Raw genomic sequence first — 21165 nt, forward strand, 5'->3', positions numbered from 1 at the left:
CGCTTGACGGCTTTTTTTCGTGTCGCGTCACCACCGCATGATGTTTCACGTGGAAATAAAAGATTTGTTAATCACAGTAAAACAAGTGCATATGCGCAAAAAAAGTTTTTTTTCTTACCTTTGTATGCCATGTTTTTAAATTTCAACACGCTTTCATGCTAAGACTGGGGCTTCTTTTACAGTATCAGAAAACAATCGCACGAGTGTCGTAATGCCAAGAGTTTTTTTTGTCACGTGAAATATGAGATTACGGTTATGAGAGAGAGGTCGATGTTGTATTATTTCCGTTAAAACAGCAGAAACGAATAAACTCGTTGTTGCACTGTGATTACGGGTCTAGAGTAAATTATAGTAGGCTGTGTCACACACTTGACTTTTTTTTTGTGCTGTGAGAGGATTATTTATTATTAAATATGTTTGATATTAACTAGTTAACTAATTAACTAACTATTAAAATCAAAACAGAATAAAATGAGATATCAATCTTGATTTTAACGGCAATGTTGTATCGACCGGGACCCCCCCTAAGGGGCCTGTAGCTGTGTACATTGTTAAGCCGTGGAATTTTTTTTTAGAGTAAATGATGAAAGTATGGTTGTTGGTTATTACGTGCTTGCGGGTGGCGGTAGTGGGGGGGGGGGAAACGGGGAAGATGGGGCTGCATTAGCGCCTGCCTTTCTCCAAAACCCACCACCTACTACATGCATGTGATCGTCAGGAACAGGCTAGTAGGAAAAATAAAGATGGGAAAGGGTATTGATACGACGATTGGCGAGGGGGGTGGGGGGGGGCAGAGTGGATAGAGAAATGGAGGGGGGAATTAGTTGGATTGAGGTGTACTAGTTATTTTTATTTAACGAATTGAATGAGATGGTATAGTAGGTTGGAGAAAAAAGGGAAGATTGGGATTTCAACATGGGTTTTCTTATGTGAACTTACTCACAATTTCGTAATGTATTTTCGCCGACATGGACATAATATATCAAAGAGTAAAAATTTACAAGATAAATCCTTAAGCAAGTTTTTCTTTTTTTTCCCATTGGGTTCCATTAAAAGATTATAATACTTTTTTATACACATGGCACTTCCTAAGGGTTCAAAGTAAGGGTCTCGCAGACGTACTTCTCTCAGACCCTTAACCATTTTTCTTTATACCCGGTTTCGGCAGGTTGGGGGCGTGGCCTGCCATTCTTTTCTGAGATAATTGATCTGATACGCTATATAGCAAACATAGCCAAAAAGAAAAAGTAAAGTCATATACGTGATACAACCCAGGGTTACTTGTGCAAATCAATACTTATGTAGACAAATAAATGTTTGCGCTGAAAAGAAATAGCGCAACATCGTGTGGTGTGTGTGGATTAAAACCTCGTATGATGTCACCTGCGTACGCGTTTCTAGCGTGAGAAGCGATCAATATCCCTCTCCCGCGCCGCGAAACCGATTACGACCATAATCTTTGCGATCAACAGCCCTTGAACCCTTTCCCCCCCATTCTCACTTTTTCCTTCTTCTCTTTCTTTTGACACGCTGCAAACAGTGGCATTGAGACAGAATGGCGCGGAAAAGACGTGCTGATGACGCGTATGATGGCGGCTCGTACTATCGCGCACCAAAGCAGTCGCGTATGTTGTATGATGGGGGCAAAGGGCGAGGAATAGCATAACGCTGGAGGATATGACGCCCGGGGATGTGTGGGATTATGATGATGATTTCAACGTAGAGTTGGAGGAGGATGAGGAGGATGCTGAGTAGGGAGCTCCTAGTGCAGCGCATGGGTACAGCTCATCGCGAGAAGACGTATCTACCGATGTTATGTTGGACTACGATGACGAATATGAGGAGGAGGATGCCTTATAGAAGCCCCCGATGCAACCCAAGGATACAGCCAGCAGCATTACAACTACCTATTCTACGGCGCTTTAGATGACAAAATCGTCGGCGTGAGGTACTACAATGGATATGCTACCGAAGGAGAAACGGTGGTGCTGCGCAGAGAACCACACAACCAATACGACGCAAACGCCATCTGTGTCGATAACGTCCGGGGAGAGCAAATCGGCCATATCCCAAGAGGACTGGCAGCCAAGTTGGCGAAATACATGGATGATTGCAGTCTGCTGATTGATGCCCGAATCACGGGATACAAAGGTTACTACGAGTGTCCCATTGAGCTCCTGCTCTACGGAACAGACGATCCTGTACAGCGCCAGCAGCTCATGGCTAGGATGAAGAAGGACAGACTACCCGTCGGACGTGCGTCTGAACGGCAGCGCAGGGAGGCTGCAGAGAAAAAGGAGTAAGAGCGCAGAGCCAAAGAGGCCACCAAACGAACGAAGAAGAAGGATGCGAAGGCCGTGGGGCCGATTGAAGGTCCAGAGGCCAGCATGGCCGAGTTTGCTGCGGGCTTGCCGCCGGCTGATCCTTCGTTGACGGGGCCTAGTCTAGAGGATATTATTCTCGGAAGCGAGCGATTTGATCCCAGAAACATTGAGGAATTCGTTGAGGAGTTTGGGGTTAAGTAGGAGGATCTTGCTAAGATGCCTCAGGCTCCCCAACCCAATGCTCTCGTCACCGAACTGCACCCTTTCCAATTGCAAGGCTTGCAGTGGATGCTCGACAAGGAGAGTCCTAAGCTTCCTAACCAAAGAGGGCAAGAATGTTGTTCAGCTTTGGCGTTCCTATATGAACGTACTTGATGTTTATACAAATGTTGTAACAAGCTTCTCTGTCAAGAATCCATCTCTAGCTTCAGGTGGTATCCTCGCTGATGACATGGGCTTGGGAAAGAACATTCAGACTTATTTCCCTCATTGTCGCCGATCGAGAACTCGGTCGCGGTGCCAAAGATGCAACCGGGGCTACGCTCATACTTGCGCCTGTTTCTGTAATGAGCAACTGGAGTACACAGATGGAGCATCACATCAAGCCGGAACACGCCCTCCGTGTCATGTTCTGGCATGGACAGAAAAAGGAACCCATCACGCCCAAGTCAATTAAGGATTACGATATATAGTCATCAGCACGTACGAGTCAATATCTTCTGATTGGTTTTCGCAAAAGTCGACTTCCCTTCCGCGCAAGTCAGGCCCCTTCTCTATCAAGTGGCTGCGCGTAATCTTGGACGAGGGACATAATATACGCAATCCCAAAGCCAAGAAGACGGTTGCCATTTCCAATCTCATGGCTCAGTCACGATGGTCTCTTACCGGCACACCGATTATCAACAACCTCAAGGATCTCTACAGTCAAGTCCGCTTCTTGCGTCTCTCAGGTGGCATCGAAAACTTCGACGTCTTCCACAGCGCACCATCATGCGTCCCGTGATGCAAGGCCACGTTGCGGGTTCAGCAGGTTCTTCAAAAGCTCATGTCAGACATAGGTCTGCGACGCAAGAAAGAAATGTCATTCATCGACTTGCGCCTACCCGCCCCTTTCAGAATACATCCATAAAGTAAAACTGCTCCCACACGAGCAGGAAAAGGTACAACGTCCTCGAGGCCGAAGCCAAAGGCCAACTCGACAAGTACAGGAAGAGCATCGGCAAAAAGGATGCAGCAACTACATACCGTCACCTCCTCGAAATCCTACTTCGCTCAAGCCAAGTATGCAACCGCTGGCAGCTCGTCAGCACAGAACGCCTTGACTCCATCATGCAGTAGCTCGACGAAAACGGCACGGTAGATCTAACCGACGAAACCAAGCTCGCGCTGCAAAAACTCCTCCAACTCTCCATAGACTCGCAAGAAGACTGTCCCATCTGCCTCGACATGTACAAAGACCTCCTCATCACAACCTGCGCCCACACCTTCTGCACCCCCTGTCTCGAGCGTATCCTCGAATCAACCCAGAAATGACCTTTATGCCGCTCCCCCCCTCGACTCCCTCCTCACCAGAACCGTCAAACCCTCAAAGCAGCTTCAACCCCCCCGCCCTACCATCTCAGTCCGAAACCCTCGACAAAGAATCCTTGGAGCAAAACACAAGCACAAAGATTAAAGCCATCTTCTCCATCCTCTCCGCCTCCCACAAAGATCCCACTGCAAAAAAACAATCATCTTCTCCCAATGGCCCCCGTTCCTCTCCCTCTTCTCCCCACATCTAACCGCGCACTCGTACTCCTACACCCGCATCGATGGCTCCATGCCGCCTTCCGCGCGGGACACCGCCTTACACACCTTCACCTCCTCCCCCATCACCACAATCCTGCTAGCCTCCCTCTCCGTCTGCAGCGTTGGTCTCAATCTCGTCGCTGCCAACCAAGTTATCCTCTCGGACTCGTGGTGGGCTCCCGCGATTGAGGATCAGGCGGTCGATAGGGTGCATTGGTTGAGGCAGACGCGGGAAACGAGGGTTTGGAGGAGGGTGGTTGAGGGGAGTGTGGAGGAGAGGGTGTTGGGGATTCAGGAGGAGAAGGGGAGGGTGGTTGGGGTGGCGTTTGGGGAGAAGGAGGGGGGGTTGGAGGATTTAGTGAGGTTGTTGGGGACGCAGGAGACGCAGGCGTAAGTGGTGAACTTGGGTTTGTTGTGTATTAGTACTGATGGCTGCGGATGGGGGCGTAAAGGGCGTTTTGATTGTTGAGTTCCACGGCGTATTGGCTTTTCATTTTCTCTTCGCTCTTGTTTATTGGTACCCGAGTGGTTTCGGCTTATCGAGAATCATAAATCGGCCCATTGTCTTGGTATCTCTTTTCTTCGCCCCCTTTCCTCTTTCCCTTTCTTCCTTCTTTCTCACTCACTCCCATTGACCCACCCCCTCCACCACCTCAAAACTGCACAAAAAGCGGCGGATACAAAAACAAAATCAACTGAATAATCGGCGGCACGCTCCCCAGCGCACCCCTACAAAACTTCGCAATCCTCAACTTGCCCCCATCAGCCCCAACCTCATAAAACCCACACACCGAACTCTCAATTATCCAGGCCAGGAGCATAAACAAGATAAAGAGGTGCCACGACGGATGCAGGTTGTACGGATTCGTGGCCCATTGTTGCCAGGTGGCCTGGAGTTTGTAGGACGCGTAGGAGGAGGTGAAGGAGAGGATGGCGCGGAGCTGGATGTGTGAGTGAGTTGGGTGAAAAGGTAGTATAAAAGTAGAGAGAAGAAAAATTACAGTGATTCGTATTCTATTTAACTGTGAAGGTGTATAGTCGGCTTGCGTGCGCTCCATGGATTTGCCGAGGTAGTCTTCAGAGAGGTAATCTTCTATTTCGAAGATCAGGTAGGGGACTAGTGTGTCCTGGGGGGTTGGGAGGTGGGAGGGTTGCGCGAGGGAGTGGGGTGAAGGTGTGGTTGAGGTTGGTGGGTTTGTTTGAGACATTTGCGTGGGTGAGGTGGTGTTTGGGTGTTGTGGAGAGAGAGAAAGGAATAGGAGGGGAGTGGATTGGCATTTCTTTTTTGGGGGTGGAAAGAGCGAGGGTTGGGGGAGGTGGGAGAAGGTGCGTGGGAGATGGGGGGTGAGGTGAGGGAAGCTGGTGGTGATATGCATATATTTATTCCTCTTTTGGAGATTTTACTTGGTAAATTATCGAGCAATCTTGGGGAAAAATATCAATGTAGTTCTTTGGATGATTCTGATTTGATCTGGGTAAAAGATTAGTACAGACAATGTATGGCCATGTGCACCACGTGACTATGGCCTGTACTGGCCCTCGTTGAGAAGTCTACAAACTCCCAAATCATGTTCCAAAGTCCTTGCATCCGCCATGCTCGTATTCATACGCATCATCCCCATATGAGAAGACTGCATACGCGGGGTGATGGATTCATAGGGCGCGATTTAGTACATACCAGCCCTTAGCATTGTTCGTTGCATATGCTCAGAAAACACCCCATGTGCACAATGGATCAATCTGCGAGGGATTTCCTGGCACAAGATTCACCAACATGCGCCACCTATTGCCCATATGCAATTGGCGCTCATACTTGTGCCAAACAGGCTGCTATTGTTCTGCGAGAGATAGAAATTCCACAAGAGGTCGCGATTTCCGCCAAGCAGTGGAGTCGAGGTTGCTCGACTAGACCCCGCCATGGCTTTCTTCCACCTTATCCGCGCCTGGCTAGGGGCCATCACCTTGCTGCCATATCGCCTACTGCGCGCCCTGCTCCCCACGCGCTCATACTTCGAAGAGCTAGACGCGTCTGGCAGAGACGGCAGAATGCCCAAATTCTACCACGATGACGAGGCATGGGCGGACATAGAACCCCTCCCCCAGGATGACGGCGGTCTGCATCCCCTCGCTGCCATTGCGTATAGCGACGAGTACAGCGAGGCCATGGGCTACCTGCGCGCCATAATGGCCAAAACTGAGTACAGCGAGCGAGTCCTCGGCCTCACAGAGCACATCATCAGCATGAACCCCGCGCACTACACTGTCTGGTGAGTCGACCTGCATGCACACCTTACGGCTACCTGATGCTCCACAGGCTCTACCGCGTGAAAACCATATCCGAAATCGGCAGGTCGTTGCAGGACGAAATCGCATGGCTCAATCCAACTGCGCTCAAACACCTCAAGAACTACCAGATCTGGCATCACCGCCATACCATTATTGACCAGCTGGGCTCACCAGAGGGCGAGCCCGAGTTCATCAATTCCATGCTGGAGCTCGACTCCAAGAACTACCATGTGTGGAGCTACAGGCAATGGCTGGTCAAGCGGTTTGACATGTTTGACAAGCCCGAAGAGCTGGAATGGACACACGACATGATTGAGCAGGATGTTCGGAATAATTCGGCGTGGAACCACCGCTACTACCTGGTCATCGGAGGCCGTGAAGGCAAGCCCAGCGCAGACATTGCCGACCGCGAGATAGAGTGAGCTACTGCTGTTACTGCTCCCGCACATGGCTGACTGCTAACCCGACTAGGTACACAAAAGCAGCCATTCGTAAAGCGCCCCAGAACCAGAGCCCGTGGAACTACATCCTTGGAATCCTCCGTGCGGCCGGACTCCCCAAGTCCACCCTCAAGGACTTTGCAGGTGAGTTTGCCGACGTCCAAGACCCCGACAACGTGCACTCAAGCCACGCCCTGGACCTGCTGGCCGACATTTACGCCGAAGAAGAAGACGGTAAGAGGAGAGCCGAGCAGGCGTTGGATCTTTTGGCGACCAAATACGACCCGATACGCGCCAGTTACTGGAACTTCAGAAAGGGCTTGCTCGAACAGCCCAAGGTCGCTGCGTAGACTAGGGCCGGGTAGAATCGACGAGGATGAACTGCGTAGATCCATTTCTACCTCTGCGGATCCGCACCACACATGTCATATTCCAGTGCGAGTACATTTCGAAAGTGCCTAGAGTACCCGCAAACGCATTGTTGGCGAATATTCCGATCGTGATAACAGGCTAGGACGCGCCATGCGGTTGCATGCTTTTTAGTTTCCCTTTCCGTCGGGGATCTCCTCTTGGATTCCGCGACTTTCCCGAGCCCAACACCATCCCCACTGTTGCGCCGAGCTGTGATCGGATGGGTACCTTTTGGACAAGCTCCCCTGTATAAACGACTGGTTCGCGTCTTGTGATAGGCAAATACGCCAAAAGCATAACGCCATCTGAGGCGGTAACGCCCGGCAGAATATAGACCGCCGCTGATAACCGCATCGGGAAATGCAAACCAGGGACTGGTTTTTCGAGGACCGGGTCTCATGCTTGTGTCATTCTGCGGTACCTACGTGGTCGCCTGTTCCTTATCGAGAATCTATAGGGTAATTCATGCACTTTATAGGGTAATCAATACTAGGTATCATGGTTGTGATGAGCCAGTTACCCCACTGGCCCTATGCACCTGGACTCTGGGGTTGCGGGTGCGTGCGGAGCGATAAGGAGAATTTTGGTAGAGATAAAAGATCAGAATCCTGTGTACTTGAGTTTGACATCCGCGAAAGAAACTTTGAAAGCTCCAGGTCCCATAATCTTCACTAGGCTTTCATCCTGCACTTGTTCTTGATACTTTTTTTGTGATACCCAACTTTGTTTACTATCTTCAACATGGCCGTCAAGGAGTACCACACTGAGGAGCAGTCTGCCCAGAGCCCTTGGGTTCAGACTCCATTGAGGGAGTCGTATGCGCTTTCTGAAGCAGCGGGATGGTACGGTCACACTTTTCCTGTCACCCAAGTTTCACTTTCACCATTTGGGAAAAGAGATTTCTAAATCGCAGAAGCAGAGTCTTCCTCAAGCTGGAAAACCTCCAGCCTTCCGGATCATTCAAGTCACGGTAAGGATTGACTACACTGTTCATGGTTGTCACTTTACTAATGCAGCAACAGAGGCATCGGCAACTACATCCTCCGTCGTCTCGCAGAGTTTCCTAAAGGCACACGCCCTCACATCTTTGCTTCCAGTGGTGGGAATGCTGGCCTCGCTGCTGTTCACTCGGCTCGTGCCCTCAACCTACTATGCACTGTTGTCGTGCCGACCGCTACTGCACCCTTGATGGTAGCTAAGCTCAGGGCTGCTGGTGCATACGAAGTCATCCAACATGGTGCCGCATGGAAGGATGCTGATGCATACTTGAAGGAGCACGTCATGCCCTATGTACGTCGTCCCCATCTCACATCACATGGCTTCACTGGACTAACACATCACACAGGCACAAACAGAAACCATCTACTGCCCACCCTTTGACCACCCAGATATCTGGCAAGGCAACAGCACTTGCATGACCGAGATTGCAGCCCAGATGCCTGGCGGCGAGGAGCCCGATGTCCTCATCTGCTCCGTCGGCGGCGGCGGCCTTCTCAACGGCATCTGTCAAGCCATGGATTCCCTCAACATGACCAAGACCACCATCCTCGCCATGGAGACTGCCGGAGCCGAGAGTCTACACGCGGCCCTCCAAGCCAAAGAAGTCATCACCCTCCCCAAAATCACATCCCAAGCAACCAGCCTAGGCTGCGCCCGCGTCACAGACGCAACCTTCAAATACGCCCAACGCGGCAATGTCCGCAGCGTCGTTCTTCCCGATGCTGAAGCCGCAATGGGCTGCTGGCGTCTTGCTGACGACGAGCGCATCATGGTCGAGCTCGCCTGCGGCATCAACGTTGCTCTCTGTTACGATGGGCGTCTCGAGAAAGCACTTGGTCGCCCTGTCCGCCCCGAAGATAAAGTCGTCATTGTCCTCTGTGGCGGCAGCAATGTCAACAGCAGGATGCTGTGTGACTGGCGCAACGAGTATGCTTATATTGAAGAAGAGACTGAGGCTCGCCGGCGCAAGAGCGACTCTGCGCTTGGTAGTGAGACTACCAGCGAGACGGGCAGTGTAAAGGATCTTGATTTGAGCAAGGTGAGTGTGCCCAGCGAGCTTAGCAAGCCGTTTGTTATTGAGGGGATTGAAGTAGGGTGTGTAGAGTGCTCATAAGAGTGAGCCATATCGGGTCATCTTTATAGAAAGGTTCCTTGGCGTTTTGTTTAGACTTGGGTTAGCGTGGGATTGCGATTTATTGCTGCTTAATGAAAGGCATTTTCTTCTTTTCGACTTGAAGGCTTCCTCGATCGATAACTGCATGTGTCGTAGTCATGCTTCTTATGAATCTATGTGGGGTGTGACAGGTATGGGAAGAGATGCATGTCAACGCGCATCATACATTACAATGGTGTCGAGATGACGCCATTCCAAACCAGATTGTCCTTATACCGAGTGACGCGAACGAGATTAGCCATTCTCCTCTTAAAGTTTAAGCCATATGAGGAAGACCAGATTTGAGTGTCCTCGGATTAGGAATCGCATAGTGATGTGCTTCAGTGACGCTTACACTACGTTGCGATTACCCGTGTGACGCACCAACTATTGCGCTCTGACGATATGTCCGTGTTAGCAACACCAAGTGCCTCAATATCATCAAAACCGCCGTCTGAAATTCTGCCATGTCTCAATCATCTCAATCCTTGAATTTCAATCCACAATGTCTTTACTTCGATCAACCACGTCGCGCGTAGCCTCGAGGCTCCACCCATTGCGCAATGCAGTCCAAGTCCAAGGTCGGACGTATGCCAGCGCGCGCGGCCTACCCGCCAAAATGAACACAAGCAACGTCCCATGGTACGTTTGACAAAACCCTTGAAATGTCAAATCAATAACATGTTCCTGCAGGATGGCAGCCGCCGCTGTCGGTACCGCTGGGGGTCTTTATCTCGTGACAAAGCAAGACACCTCCCACGCCGACAGCAAGCAAGCAAAAGCGCAACACACCAACGTGGGTGAAATCACCTACAAAAACGAGGGCAATACTACACCATCAAAGGGTCAGATAAATCCCCCGACACTCCCGTTGAACCGAAGCTAACGGATCAAGCAGACAAGGACTTTGCACCCGGGACTCAGAACGGCAAAAGCGGCGAAAAGCTGGGACAGAAAAAGATACAAGAGAAACCTGATTCTAGTCAACCTGGCGCCGGTCGTCCTGACCCCGACGAAGAAGGCGGTCTCAGAGGCCACGGACCGCGTGATTCCAAGAAGTCTGGGGACCCAGGCGCCGTGACGCCTGACTTATACGACAAGGTTCGTTTACTTACACCTACCTCCCCCCCGAATACCTAACCCTCTTTCACTCTTTCTTTTCTGTTCTTCGGGATGTCAAGATTGCTAATACAACAACAGCCCGATCCCCGCGGCAAACCCACAAGCATGAACCACATGTCTGGCAAACAAGAGGGTCTGTCGAACGCAGATACGCATCATACATCGCAGGTCTCGCACCAGCCCGAGAAAAGTAAGAAGGGTGAGGGTGTGGCGGAGACGGCGAAGCTCAAGGGCACTGTTTCGACGGATCGGCCGGGACCGGAGAATAAAGAGGAGAGGGGGAAGGCGAGAATGGACAAGAATGCCTAAGTTCCGTGATTAACCGTTCAAAATCTCGTTTGGAGTTACTGTACAATACAAAATCTACCCAACCACAAAATCATGATCAACATGTTTTCCCTTTTACCTCTTTACTGTACACTATCTACCCGCACTCGGCTCAATCCCTTCCAAACCAGTCCACCCCCCTAACTACCCGATCACAAACATACCCCGTGACAACCGCATAAACCCCCTTATGCAGCACATCCACCACCTGCTCATTAATCGGCCACGACCACGGCACCGCGCTCGTCCCCGCCGTCAATTCCACACTCTGATCCATCATCATCCTAATCCCCGTATGTACAAATGACGCAAACGGGCCAATCACCCCGTAATACGACATCACCGCCCTCACCGGTCCGGCTAAGATGCCCATTCCGAAGTGATGGAGGTGGTTGAGCAGGTTGGTGTTGCGCTCGTAGAAGGAGGCGCTGACGCCGAGGTGGTTGCCGATTGTACGGGCGGGAACGAAGGAGTTTGGGCGGTGGGTGAGAAGTTGTTCGAGTTTGTTGGTGCCGGACATGCTGGGGGAGTTGGTTAGTTTGGAGGAGGGGCTTGGTATGGAAGGGGGGAAGTGTTACACGAGGGCACCGAGGAAGCCGGCGGAGAGACCGATCGCGACGGCGCGGCCGAAACTGACGCGAGGGACGGAGGGGTAGAAGGATTTTGCGTCCGGGTAGGAGACGGTGCCTCCGGGGTGGTGGTATTGTGGCATTTCCTTTGGTATGTGTTGGCGTTGTGTTTGTTGGAGATTGAGGTTGGGATTGAGGCTGAGAAGGTAGAGTGTAGGGTGAGGTATTCGACCTTACGTCGCGTGGTGGTAATGAAACCCCAGTGTTTCTTTCATTTTGACGTCACGCGGTGAAAACTGACATTCAGCTCTCGTGAAAGCTGCATACGCTGCTCGGAACAGCTGTCGACGTTGCGTCGTCATAGCAGCGTCAGAATGCTTTTATTGCAACGTTGGTTGCTATTATACTGGCGGTATCAGACATGATAAGTGGGGGGTGCCTCGAACACCAGGTCGAACTCTACATCCAATCTTCATCCTCTTGGAAATAACAAGCACGAACAATCATGGCGGAAAACTTTGCAGCAAAACAGGCCGAAAAGGTCCTTGGACACGATCAACAGAGTACCGTAACGCAAGCTGATATCTCCAATCCGGATCGTGATGGAGGAAAGTACGCGGACCCGTCTGGCGAGAAGATGAAGGCGCTGGTGTGGATGGGAAAGAACGACGTGCGTGTTCGTATGTACAACCATCCAACGTTTCAATAAAGCTTCAACTGATTATTCCCGTAAAGAGGACGTCAGCAAGCCCAAGCTCATTGAGGACCACGATGTGCTTGTACGTGTCACCGGCTCCACTGTCTGCGGAAGCGACGTGCATCTCCTGCACGGCGTCATCATCCAGACGGAGAAGGGTGATATCCTCGGCCACGAATTCTGTGGCGTCGTCGAGCAAGTTGGGTCTAAAGTTACTGAGCGAAAAGTTGGAGATCGCGTTGTGAATAGCTTCGTTGTCTCGTGCGGTGAGTGTAGGTTTTGCAAGCAGAATCTTACGACGGCTTGCGATAAGACGAATGCGTCTACCGTCCATCAGATGCTGTATGGCGAGAAGATGGGGGGCATATTTGGGTATTCGCATTTTGTGGGCGGATATGCCGGTGGACAGGCGGAGTATGTTAGGGTGCCGTTTGGCGATCAGAATCTTTTGAAGTTGCCGGACAGTGTTCCTTTTGAGAAGGGTAAGTTATTTAGTTGGCCTTGCAAGTGAATGATGCTGATAAGAATAAGGTCTTTATCTTTCTGACGTACTTCCGACATCCTACCACAGCGTGTGTGACACTGGCGTCTTTGAAGGTGACAGTGTTGCTATCTGGGGTCTTGGACCTATCGGCCTCATGGCATGTGTATGGGCGTTTAAGAAGGGCGCGAAGCGTGTCATTGGCATTGACAACAATTGGCGCACTGAGTTTGCAAAGAAAAAGATCCCGGGACTGGAGACAATCAACTACGAAGAGCTCAAGAAGCAGTCCATTCCTGCCAAGATCCATGAGATGGTCCCTGGAGGTGTCGACGCTTGTATCGAGGCTAGCGGCGGAGAGTATGCAAAGACTTGGACACACAAGCTTGAATTGATGTCTGGAATGGAGCAGGACACGTCCGAGATGATCAACGAGTGCATTTACTCAACCAGGAAGTTTGGCCGAGTTGGTATCATTGGAGATTACGTTGGATGTAAGTTGTCGAATCATAGTTGGCTGTGGACTTGGACTCATTCTGCTACAGTTACGAACCACTTCAACATTGGTGCGGTTATGGAACGCGGCATTCGACTGATTGGATGCGGACAGTGTCCAGTTCAGAAATGTAAGGATCTCGTGCCTAAATGGGTGGGCTTATTTACTGACATGCAACAGATTGGAAGGAAATTCTCGAAATGCTGGAAAAGGACGAGGTCGATCCGACATTCATGGTGACCCATCGCCTCAAAATTGAGGACATTGCGAAGGCCTACTATCTGCAGGAGAAGCGCCAGGATGGCTTACTAAAGTGTTTCGTTGAAACGAAGTTCTCGGAGCCGCGGGCTGCTGGCACCCCAGAGCTGAAGGAACTTTAAGGAACCTGTTTTTCGATATGTAGTATTTTCTGATTGTTCCTTCAGAATGACGATATGATGAATTCCAGAATTAGTTACCTGAATTTCTCACGATGGTGCATGCATTAGTCCGAGGCCTCCCATTGACAAACAAATGACATGCTTCTTGTTACATTGCCCTGCCTCATTTATTGAACGATATATGAGCTATTTGCTCCGCATCAAAGTTGGAATCGCTATCTTGTACCATGTTTTCTCTCCGTATCCGTCGCCCCTTGCTATCGTCGCTTCGAGCATTCACAACTCCTCCGCTGTCCTCCCGATCATTCTCACTCACAGCTGCCATGTCTTCCCACGACCAAGCAACTCTCCAAGATGGGGAGAGAATGATTCTAGGACAAGGAGGTAAAGAGACTGCCACATACGAAGATCTCAAAGCCTCAGATGAGGCGCATCAAATGCACGGCTTTGGTCATCCCCTCATGCAAAAAGGACCAAGACAGCTCGTCGTCTTCGAATCGGGTGATGGAGCTGTTCTGAAAGATGTCATGGGAAAAGAATACCTGGATGCCATGGGGGGCATTACTGTTGCCCATCTTGGTCACGGCCGCAAGGATCTCGCGCAAGTTGCTTTTGAGCAGGTTGGTCAGATACGACCTTGTTTCTGATGACCAAACTAACGCGGACGCAAAGATGACGAAGCTGGAAGTCTCTTCCAACCAGCGAAATCTGACCAACAAAAATGCCGTGAAACTCTGCGAGCGCCTTTCCGGCCTTGCAGCTCAAGCTTTTCCAGAGAAAATAACTGGCTCCCGCGTGTACCTCACTACTGGCGGCGGCGAGGGCATAGAAGCTGCGTATCATCTTGCTTTGCGCTACTGGAATAAATCTGGGCCTCTAGGTACTAGCTATGGCGGAGGCTACAAGAAGCAGAAACTCATTTCTTTCCGCAATTGCTACCATGGCAGTACGTTTGTCTCTGCGTCCATGAAACCCGAGTTCTCCGACTACGGGTGGAAGAGGTGGATGGAGGGCCATGAGCGTGATGTGTATGAGAGCAGCTCGCATAGGATGTTTTGCAATATCGATCCTCCACATGAGTTGTTCTTTGAAAGGAGCAAGTTGAAGCACGGAGAGAGTGTCGGGCAGGCGGCTGGTAAGTGGTGTTTCCATGTGAATCCCCTTGATATGCTGCTGATGCCGGAACAGCACGGGAACTGGAGGAACGAATTCTCCAAGAAGGCGCTGATACCGTTGCCGCTTTCGTGTTTGAGCCCGTTTAAGGCGACGATGGCGCTGTCGACATGCACCGCGACTTCTTCCCACTTGCGGAGTGGATTTGCAGAAAGTACGGCATCTTGATGATTGCAGATGAAATCATGTCATTTGCCAAGATGGGGCACTGGTTCGGTATGGAGTTGTACGGCATGTACCCAGATATCATGGTCATCAGCAAGGGTCTTATATGCGGCTATCTCCCTGCTGGAGCCGTGATTTACCGCAACGACATTTGGAAAACAGCGTTCAATAATATCAGTACTAAGATGATGCTATCGGATGTCTGGCAGTACGACTATACTTGGTCAGGTCATCCAGTCTGCTCTGCCGTCGCTCTCCGCGCACTCGACATTATCGACCAGGAGAACTTGATTGAGATATGTGCGAAGCGCGGCAGGGAGTTTCTCGATATCCTCAAGTCAGAGCTCGAGGGGTTGCATACGGTTCAGCAAGTCCGTGGAACTGGTATCATGATTGGGATCGATCTCATTTCTGACATCGCAACGGATATCGAGCAAAAGGTGCTTCTAGAATACGGTATCGTGTTAAGGGCGAGTACAAACAAGCATTGCCTGCTTTTGACTCCACCTTATTCTATGACGGATGAGCAATTTAAGAAAGTTGCGGAGTCGCTGAGGAAGGTTTTGAGAAGTTTTGCTACACTAGGCGAGAGCGCGATAAGCAAGAGCCGCCAAAACTGAGTCGTGGGTATGGTCTGGTTTTCGGGTTGGTTAGGGAGACTGAAAATTACTCAAGGCGGGATGTCCACTAGGTTTCATCATGTAAAGTTTAGCATGTGAATGTGGTAATCGGCTGATGTCGTCATATCTGGTCGAAGTAACCCTTGGCCTATCATTGGGTTGAACCTACTTTTCAGCTCCAGGCCCTGTACTTTGCATACTGTTCCTATCGTTCATTTTACCTAGCTTTGACTTATTTCCTCCTCATTTCACTAACAATGTTTGGTCGAAGTATCATGATCTGGATGCAGTCTATGTAACTAAATGTCTGCCTTCCGTCAGACTCCGATCGGCACTCGCTCTTGATTGGCTGCTTCAGAGCCGTTCCGTCTGACGACATATGTTCTCCTCACTGTCAACGGCAGATTCAATTGACATTGTAATCATGTTTTTTTAACATGACTAACAATCCTAGATCCCTGCCATTGATATACGCCATTGGTTGCTCCGCGTACCGCAGTCTACCACAATGAACTCTATTCGTTCGAGCGGGAAACCTTATTCGATGACAGAGTATCCCCGAAATTGCAGAGATGGGATACCCTCACCACAGTGATATTGCATCCGTTGAAAACATCGAACGGACTGCTATGGAGGCGCCGCAAAGACAGCAGATCAAGCCAATGCGTTTAGTGTTAATGTCGACTCAGTTTCGCTATTTATTATCACAGACGACTGTAAATTGTGAAACAAATAAGAGAGTCTCTACTGAATGCATGTTTCTTTGGCAAATATTTGGTGGGGTCATTCTTTATGCATCGGCAAGGAAGCATACGGCCTCTGGAAGGGCCGATGTGCTTGCCCAAAGCCCGTCTAACGTACTTATAACATGAGCGGGGACGGAAACTTGAAGTGCAACTTACGCTACCTCGATCATAGCTTCAGCTCAGCCATAAGGCAACCAAGTCAAAGAAATAAAATCCCCAGATCTGATTTGAAGATTGAGGTCAAAACACCATGATGCTGTTGAAACGGATATGTCCAGTGACTTTGCTGGCAGTTCTCACATCTTCCTCTATAGTCGAAAGAGCTATCGTAGATACGCTACCCCTCCTGACTGCAATTTCCAAAGATCCAGAACTTTCTACTTTTTATAGCCTTTTCAATAGTACAGGAGGTACTAGCGGTATTCCTGGTCCGCCGTTCGAAGAGCGCTTCAATGTCCTCGCAGATGGACGGAAGTACACGGCTTTCGCACCCGTCAACTCCGTAGGTAGCGACCTGTCTTAAACCAAGTGAGTTACTGATCGATACAGGCATTTGAGGCGCTGCAGCCGGGACTAGCAGCAGCTTTGACAGCACCAGCATCATACGTGCTCCTCGAAGCCATCCTGAGAACTCACATCGCAGAAGGATTTGTGACAACCGAGGAAGTTCGCAATTCGGAAAAGCCCGTTATAAGCATCGAAGGCATACCTCTCAAGTTTGTGTCCGAGGGTAACACTATCACGATCAACAACCAAGCCCAACTAGTCTCTGCGCAAGGTACTGTTGTAGGAAACGGGGCAATCTTCAAAATCACCTCAATAATCGATCCTTTGGTATCGATCTTCGGAGCCGATGTCAACAAGAACGGATCTGCCATCGCATCCGCCAGACGCCGACAAGCCAAGAAAATCTTAGAGTACGAGTTGCGACCCTCGGGAACCATCGTATCGGCCCTATCTTCTTTGCCAGATATCTCGACATACGTAGCTCTCTTGAACGCAACATCTCCGGCTTTCTTCAGCTTTCTAGACTCGTCTCTGCCTGCTGGAAAGTACATTTCCATCTTCGCCCCAAGTAACGCGGCTCTTGCGGCTGTCGGGCAAAGCGCCAAGGCCATTCAACCAAGTAATCAGCCGTTCACTTCGTACTTGCTTGAGTATCCTTTCATAGATACGACGACGGTTGGTAGTGAAAAGTCAATTGTTGGGTTCCCGGCGGTTGTGAGAAGAGATGGTGATGGGGCTGTAACGAGCGTGAATAATGCGGCTGTGAAGGGAGAGCCGAAGTGCGTGGGGAATGCGTGCGTCTATGTTGTTGACAGGTGGCTGGATCCTGTTTTTGGATCGTTGTAGGGAAATAATATATAGGGGTGTTTTTTTGAAGTTGGAATGGGTAGTAGGTGTTCTGGTTTCGGTCAAGCTTCTTGCTATGAAGCTTCGGTTTGACGATCAATTATGCGGCATTAAAGGAACTTCTCTTTTTTCCCATTGTGCGATGCTACTTTGAATTGTTTTGCCCGATTTAGTACACGTCATAGTTATGCGAACTTAAGAAGATGGCCCAAAAACAAGCAAAGCAATTGTCGTGTGTTGAGTGAGACGAAATAGCAGGTAGTCGAGTTGGCGTGGATGTTTTCTTGACCCGATCTTTGAGAATGACCCGACTTTTCGACTGAATCCCAGTAAAGACAAAACGTATGCTTTTACCTTGGGCGCACCTCTATGTCATTGGTCTAGATCTCCGCCAGCTGAAAAATGCCGAGACGCTATCTTCACAGCCTCCATTCGGCGGCGGCAATGGTCACAAATTATGCTTCTTTCAGCTTGCAGGTCAGGAATCTGGCCCAACTAGCTCGACTAAAGCTTGACCTGTGAGCAAATGCCGACTCATGGCGTCCACGAGTTTTCTTCATTTATTGATGCAAGTGCAAGATAGTGAAACGACTGCTTGTGTTTAGGTCACGACATGGCAGAGGTGGCTGTACCTGGTCTGCCTTCCGCGGAAGCCTTAGCTACATGTACCATCCCGTAGACCTCCTTCTTATAGTTGAAGAGGAAACCAACTGGACAGGATTGATGCAAACCTTGGAACATAAGCAAGATCTGTTATTGACTACCTTCGAACCACAACGGCCCCAAACTTGTGACACATGAAAGGCTTTGCTATCGATCCGCGTTGCTGTCACAATGACATCGCTGTCTGTTGGTCAAGTCTCGGCGTTGATTGCTGCAGGCACTACTTCACGTAAGTCAACCTCAATGTACACAGCTACTTGCCAGTCATTAACCATCGGAAAAGTACAACTCCTGTTACCACTAGCAATCCCGCTCATCCTCATCGCTTTCATCAACAAGCGGGATGATCAAGTACAGCAGACCGCTGTCACATGGTCTACGCTCAGTCGAACCCTCCACTCAACATACTGGCCAACAATTCTCAGCTCGGATTCGTCAGCGAGTAAGAATGTGAACCCTGCAGTTGTCGCCGCAGTCTACTTGGGCATCTTCACAACAGTTCTAGTCGCTGTGACTGCCGTCATCACGCCCCTTGGTCTTTATGATGCAATGCTATCCAGTAAACCTCAAAGAGTGCCTTTCAGCTACGCGCAAGATCTGACACCCTTCGGATATGAAAGTCTTCCTAGGAATGATATGGGCTTTAATCGTATCTGTGGAAGCCCGGAAGGATCGATGAGTTGTCCCGGCTCAAACTTCTCTGTCTTCCGAGAACTCTACACTAGTTCTGATAATTTTACCTTCAATTGGAGTTGGACAGATGGCTACTACTACACTAACATCTCTTTGGAGACACAGAACCTATGGGCAAGTGGCCTAGACGTAATGGAAAGGAGTGTGTCCAGTATGTTCGATATTCAGTGGCGTTCCTATGAGATCAGACAGCAGAATCTATCAAGCATGTTCACTAGGTACAATGATATCTCTTCATCTACTGAGAAGTACTACGACAATGGATCACCATACCTAGTGGGAGGATACCGGCCGATACAAGGCTTACTTCCAAGCAATGGATTCAAAATTATTGAAGGGCTGGTGGTCGATTTGGAAAGAGTTGGAATTGGTTTTCGTAACCACACTATTCCCTCTCAGATTTCTCATGAAGTCACATGGACAGAAGATATTCTGTTCATTGTGCCCGAAACAAGTTGCGTCGATAACAATCTAACGATCGATTACGATCTCAAAGAAGACGATACACTCCACACATTGGTATCTGGTGGCATCCTACGGCTGACAGATCGTGGCGGATTCGCAGATCTGAACAGTACAGTCAACCTGGAAGGCATTCACACCATGAACAGCTCACAAGACAGCATCTATCTCCATACTAGAGCACTATTTGCAGCTGGATATAGCAACGCATTAACCATGATTTATATGAATTTGACGGACAAAGAGCGCGGCCTGAAAGAATTCAGGATGTACGAACAGGCGCCAGTCGGAACATCATACCTTCTTGAAGATGAGTCGAACACAACTTCATTCAGCGGAAGCGGTGGGAAAACGGCCAATTCCATCCCGAAACCAGGGAGAATTGCTCTTCGTAGGCTTGGTCAACATTTAGAGCTCCCTTCGAAGACCGACATCGCCAGAAACTCCACGTTCTTCTTGAACCATAACCAGATCTACACGAATCCTCATAATGTCACAACGGATGCTTTCGAATACTTCGGTATGTGCATACTTCCACTCCACTCAGAAGAAGCGCACATCCTAACCTACTACACAAGAGGATGTTGCTCAGGGACGCGTAGATTCATGGTCTTTAGCAAACATTTCGAATATCGCGATAGCCACGGGTACCCTTTACCCTCCACCGAGACCTATGGGACGAGACCTGAACCCTTTTGATCTTGGCAAGCCCGGAGACGCATGGACACAACGAGTTTACACCTGTGCATCGGCTTCCCGAGCTACTATCAAAACTGTTACATTTCTATATAATGGTAACGGAGGCCTATCAGATCTGCGTGTCATCAATGTGACGGAAAAGACCTATCCTAATACATCATTCATGCCCATCTGGGGAGTGGAAGACTCTGGTATTACTTATAGGGATATAAAACCATTTTGGGGTCTATTAAACCCGAAATTCGCAGAAAGGTCTAACATTTCATCTATTCAGAGGGAGTCACTATGGCTTCCTGGATATACTGGGCGCTTTTTGTCCTCAGTTGTAGACTCCAAGATGAACATACCAGAAGCAAGCTTTTACAGCACTATCATGCAATATATCTATGCAGAGCTATTCAGCGACACAGCACTTGAATCTGTAGAGATCCATGACTACTCAGGGTATGGTCAATTCGCCCTATATCAAAGGTGGCTTGAACTTGGACGGACAGCTACACGGTCTGCAGACATTATCAACCTGATATGGACAGACATCGCTGCAAACGCTGTAGTTGGTACTCGATCCTGGTTGGCTAAGTCGCCAGGTTCAGCCACATCTGTATCTCAAGACCAGAACAGTCCGCATGAGGTACCCCACGTCATTCTGATGCAACGAAGCACGAAGTACAATATTGTCTACGCGGTACCAGCAATGTTGTTGCTGTTGCTGACACTCATCATAAGTGTCGCTACAATCATACTTCTGCTTTTGCAGCGCACTGGGTTGGATAGGATGAGATGGTTCCTTAATCAAACCTCGTTGGGACGCAATCTTACAGCGCTTTTATATCCAGATGTTAGCTCACAGCAGTCTTCACAGAAAACATGGGCGAAGAACGATGCACATAGGGTAATAACTGTGGCTCCAGATAAACCGTACGCTGGCAACCAGGTGGAAAATGAGACGAGCCCTCAGTCCAAAGAAGACATGACAGTCTCGCAGTGTTTGATGAATGAGGGTGACAATGAGCGTCTGGAACAATAGTAGCGGGAGAACTCCGATCTCTCGAACGCCTACTTCCTAGGGGCAACCTAAATTCTGTTTACGATTTCGAAAGATAATGCGTCATAAAATT

The 21165-nt window shown here is 49.5% G+C and overlaps 12 protein-coding genes across 12 annotated transcripts; 9 read left to right on the forward strand and 3 right to left on the reverse strand.

The window, feature by feature from the left end:
* Nucleotides 1-1555: 1555 nt before the first annotated feature.
* Nucleotides 1556-2525, forward strand: COCCADRAFT_647 (uncharacterized protein; the record flags this gene model as incomplete). The annotated part of the gene is made up of 3 exons (XM_007708789.1): nt 1556-1625; nt 1861-2256; nt 2314-2525. The coding sequence occupies 3 exons, from the start codon at nt 1556-1558 to the stop codon at nt 2523-2525; spliced, it is 678 nt and encodes a 225-aa protein (XP_007706979.1).
* A 245-nt stretch (nt 2526-2770) lies between these two features.
* On the forward strand, nt 2771-4506 carry COCCADRAFT_32291 (uncharacterized protein; the record flags this gene model as incomplete). Its single annotated transcript, XM_007708849.1, has 5 exons — nt 2771-2945; nt 3017-3323; nt 3479-3626; nt 3663-3772; nt 4035-4506. 5 exons carry the CDS (start codon nt 2771-2773, stop codon nt 4504-4506), a joined length of 1212 nt encoding a protein of 403 aa, XP_007707039.1.
* A 259-nt stretch (nt 4507-4765) lies between these two features.
* On the reverse strand, nt 4766-5014 carry COCCADRAFT_46388 (uncharacterized protein; the record flags this gene model as incomplete). The annotated part of the gene is made up of 1 exon (XM_007708895.2): nt 4766-5014. A coding segment is annotated over one exon (249 nt), but the record flags the coding sequence as incomplete, so codon positions are not given.
* A 1144-nt stretch (nt 5015-6158) lies between these two features.
* On the forward strand, nt 6159-7188 carry COCCADRAFT_82711 (uncharacterized protein; the record flags this gene model as incomplete). Its single annotated transcript, XM_007708896.1, has 3 exons — nt 6159-6379; nt 6427-6816; nt 6870-7188. The coding sequence occupies 3 exons, from the start codon at nt 6159-6161 to the stop codon at nt 7186-7188; spliced, it is 930 nt and encodes a 309-aa protein (XP_007707086.1).
* A 160-nt stretch (nt 7189-7348) lies between these two features.
* COCCADRAFT_82395 (uncharacterized protein) lies at nt 7349-7603 on the reverse strand (the record flags this gene model as incomplete). The annotated part of the gene is made up of 1 exon (XM_007708897.1): nt 7349-7603. One exon carries the CDS (start codon nt 7601-7603, stop codon nt 7349-7351), a length of 255 nt encoding a protein of 84 aa, XP_007707087.1.
* A 387-nt stretch (nt 7604-7990) lies between these two features.
* On the forward strand, nt 7991-9362 carry COCCADRAFT_32296 (uncharacterized protein; the record flags this gene model as incomplete). The annotated part of the gene is made up of 4 exons (XM_007708850.1): nt 7991-8091; nt 8166-8219; nt 8272-8539; nt 8595-9362. The coding sequence occupies 4 exons, from the start codon at nt 7991-7993 to the stop codon at nt 9360-9362; spliced, it is 1191 nt and encodes a 396-aa protein (XP_007707040.1).
* A 544-nt stretch (nt 9363-9906) lies between these two features.
* Nucleotides 9907-10832, forward strand: COCCADRAFT_82636 (uncharacterized protein; the record flags this gene model as incomplete). The annotated part of the gene is made up of 4 exons (XM_007708898.1): nt 9907-10043; nt 10095-10246; nt 10297-10502; nt 10602-10832. 4 exons carry the CDS (start codon nt 9907-9909, stop codon nt 10830-10832), a joined length of 726 nt encoding a protein of 241 aa, XP_007707088.1.
* A 130-nt stretch (nt 10833-10962) lies between these two features.
* On the reverse strand, nt 10963-11562 carry COCCADRAFT_82672 (uncharacterized protein; the record flags this gene model as incomplete). Its single annotated transcript, XM_007708899.1, has 2 exons — nt 10963-11371; nt 11429-11562. 2 exons carry the CDS (start codon nt 11560-11562, stop codon nt 10963-10965), a joined length of 543 nt encoding a protein of 180 aa, XP_007707089.1.
* Nucleotides 11563-11924: 362 nt separating this feature from the next.
* COCCADRAFT_32299 (uncharacterized protein) lies at nt 11925-13473 on the forward strand (the record flags this gene model as incomplete). Its single annotated transcript, XM_007708851.1, has 5 exons — nt 11925-12099; nt 12155-12598; nt 12648-13091; nt 13143-13223; nt 13274-13473. The coding sequence occupies 5 exons, from the start codon at nt 11925-11927 to the stop codon at nt 13471-13473; spliced, it is 1344 nt and encodes a 447-aa protein (XP_007707041.1).
* Nucleotides 13474-13838: 365 nt separating this feature from the next.
* On the forward strand, nt 13839-15431 carry COCCADRAFT_32300 (uncharacterized protein; the record flags this gene model as incomplete). The annotated part of the gene is made up of 3 exons (XM_007708852.1): nt 13839-14093; nt 14146-14608; nt 14737-15431. The coding sequence occupies 3 exons, from the start codon at nt 13839-13841 to the stop codon at nt 15429-15431; spliced, it is 1413 nt and encodes a 470-aa protein (XP_007707042.1).
* A 996-nt stretch (nt 15432-16427) lies between these two features.
* COCCADRAFT_21971 (uncharacterized protein) lies at nt 16428-17530 on the forward strand (the record flags this gene model as incomplete). The annotated part of the gene is made up of 2 exons (XM_007708821.1): nt 16428-16679; nt 16727-17530. The coding sequence occupies 2 exons, from the start codon at nt 16428-16430 to the stop codon at nt 17528-17530; spliced, it is 1056 nt and encodes a 351-aa protein (XP_007707011.1).
* Nucleotides 17531-18364: 834 nt separating this feature from the next.
* On the forward strand, nt 18365-21074 carry COCCADRAFT_657 (uncharacterized protein; the record flags this gene model as incomplete). The annotated part of the gene is made up of 3 exons (XM_007708790.1): nt 18365-18422; nt 18498-19868; nt 19927-21074. The coding sequence occupies 3 exons, from the start codon at nt 18365-18367 to the stop codon at nt 21072-21074; spliced, it is 2577 nt and encodes an 858-aa protein (XP_007706980.1).
* Between the last annotated feature and the right edge of the window lie 91 nt (nt 21075-21165).

The sequence above is a fragment of the Bipolaris zeicola genome, assembly GCF_000523435.1.
Source record: "Bipolaris zeicola 26-R-13 unplaced genomic scaffold scaffold_4, whole genome shotgun sequence".
In the NCBI taxonomy this organism is placed as follows: domain Eukaryota; kingdom Fungi; phylum Ascomycota; class Dothideomycetes; order Pleosporales; family Pleosporaceae; genus Bipolaris; species Bipolaris zeicola.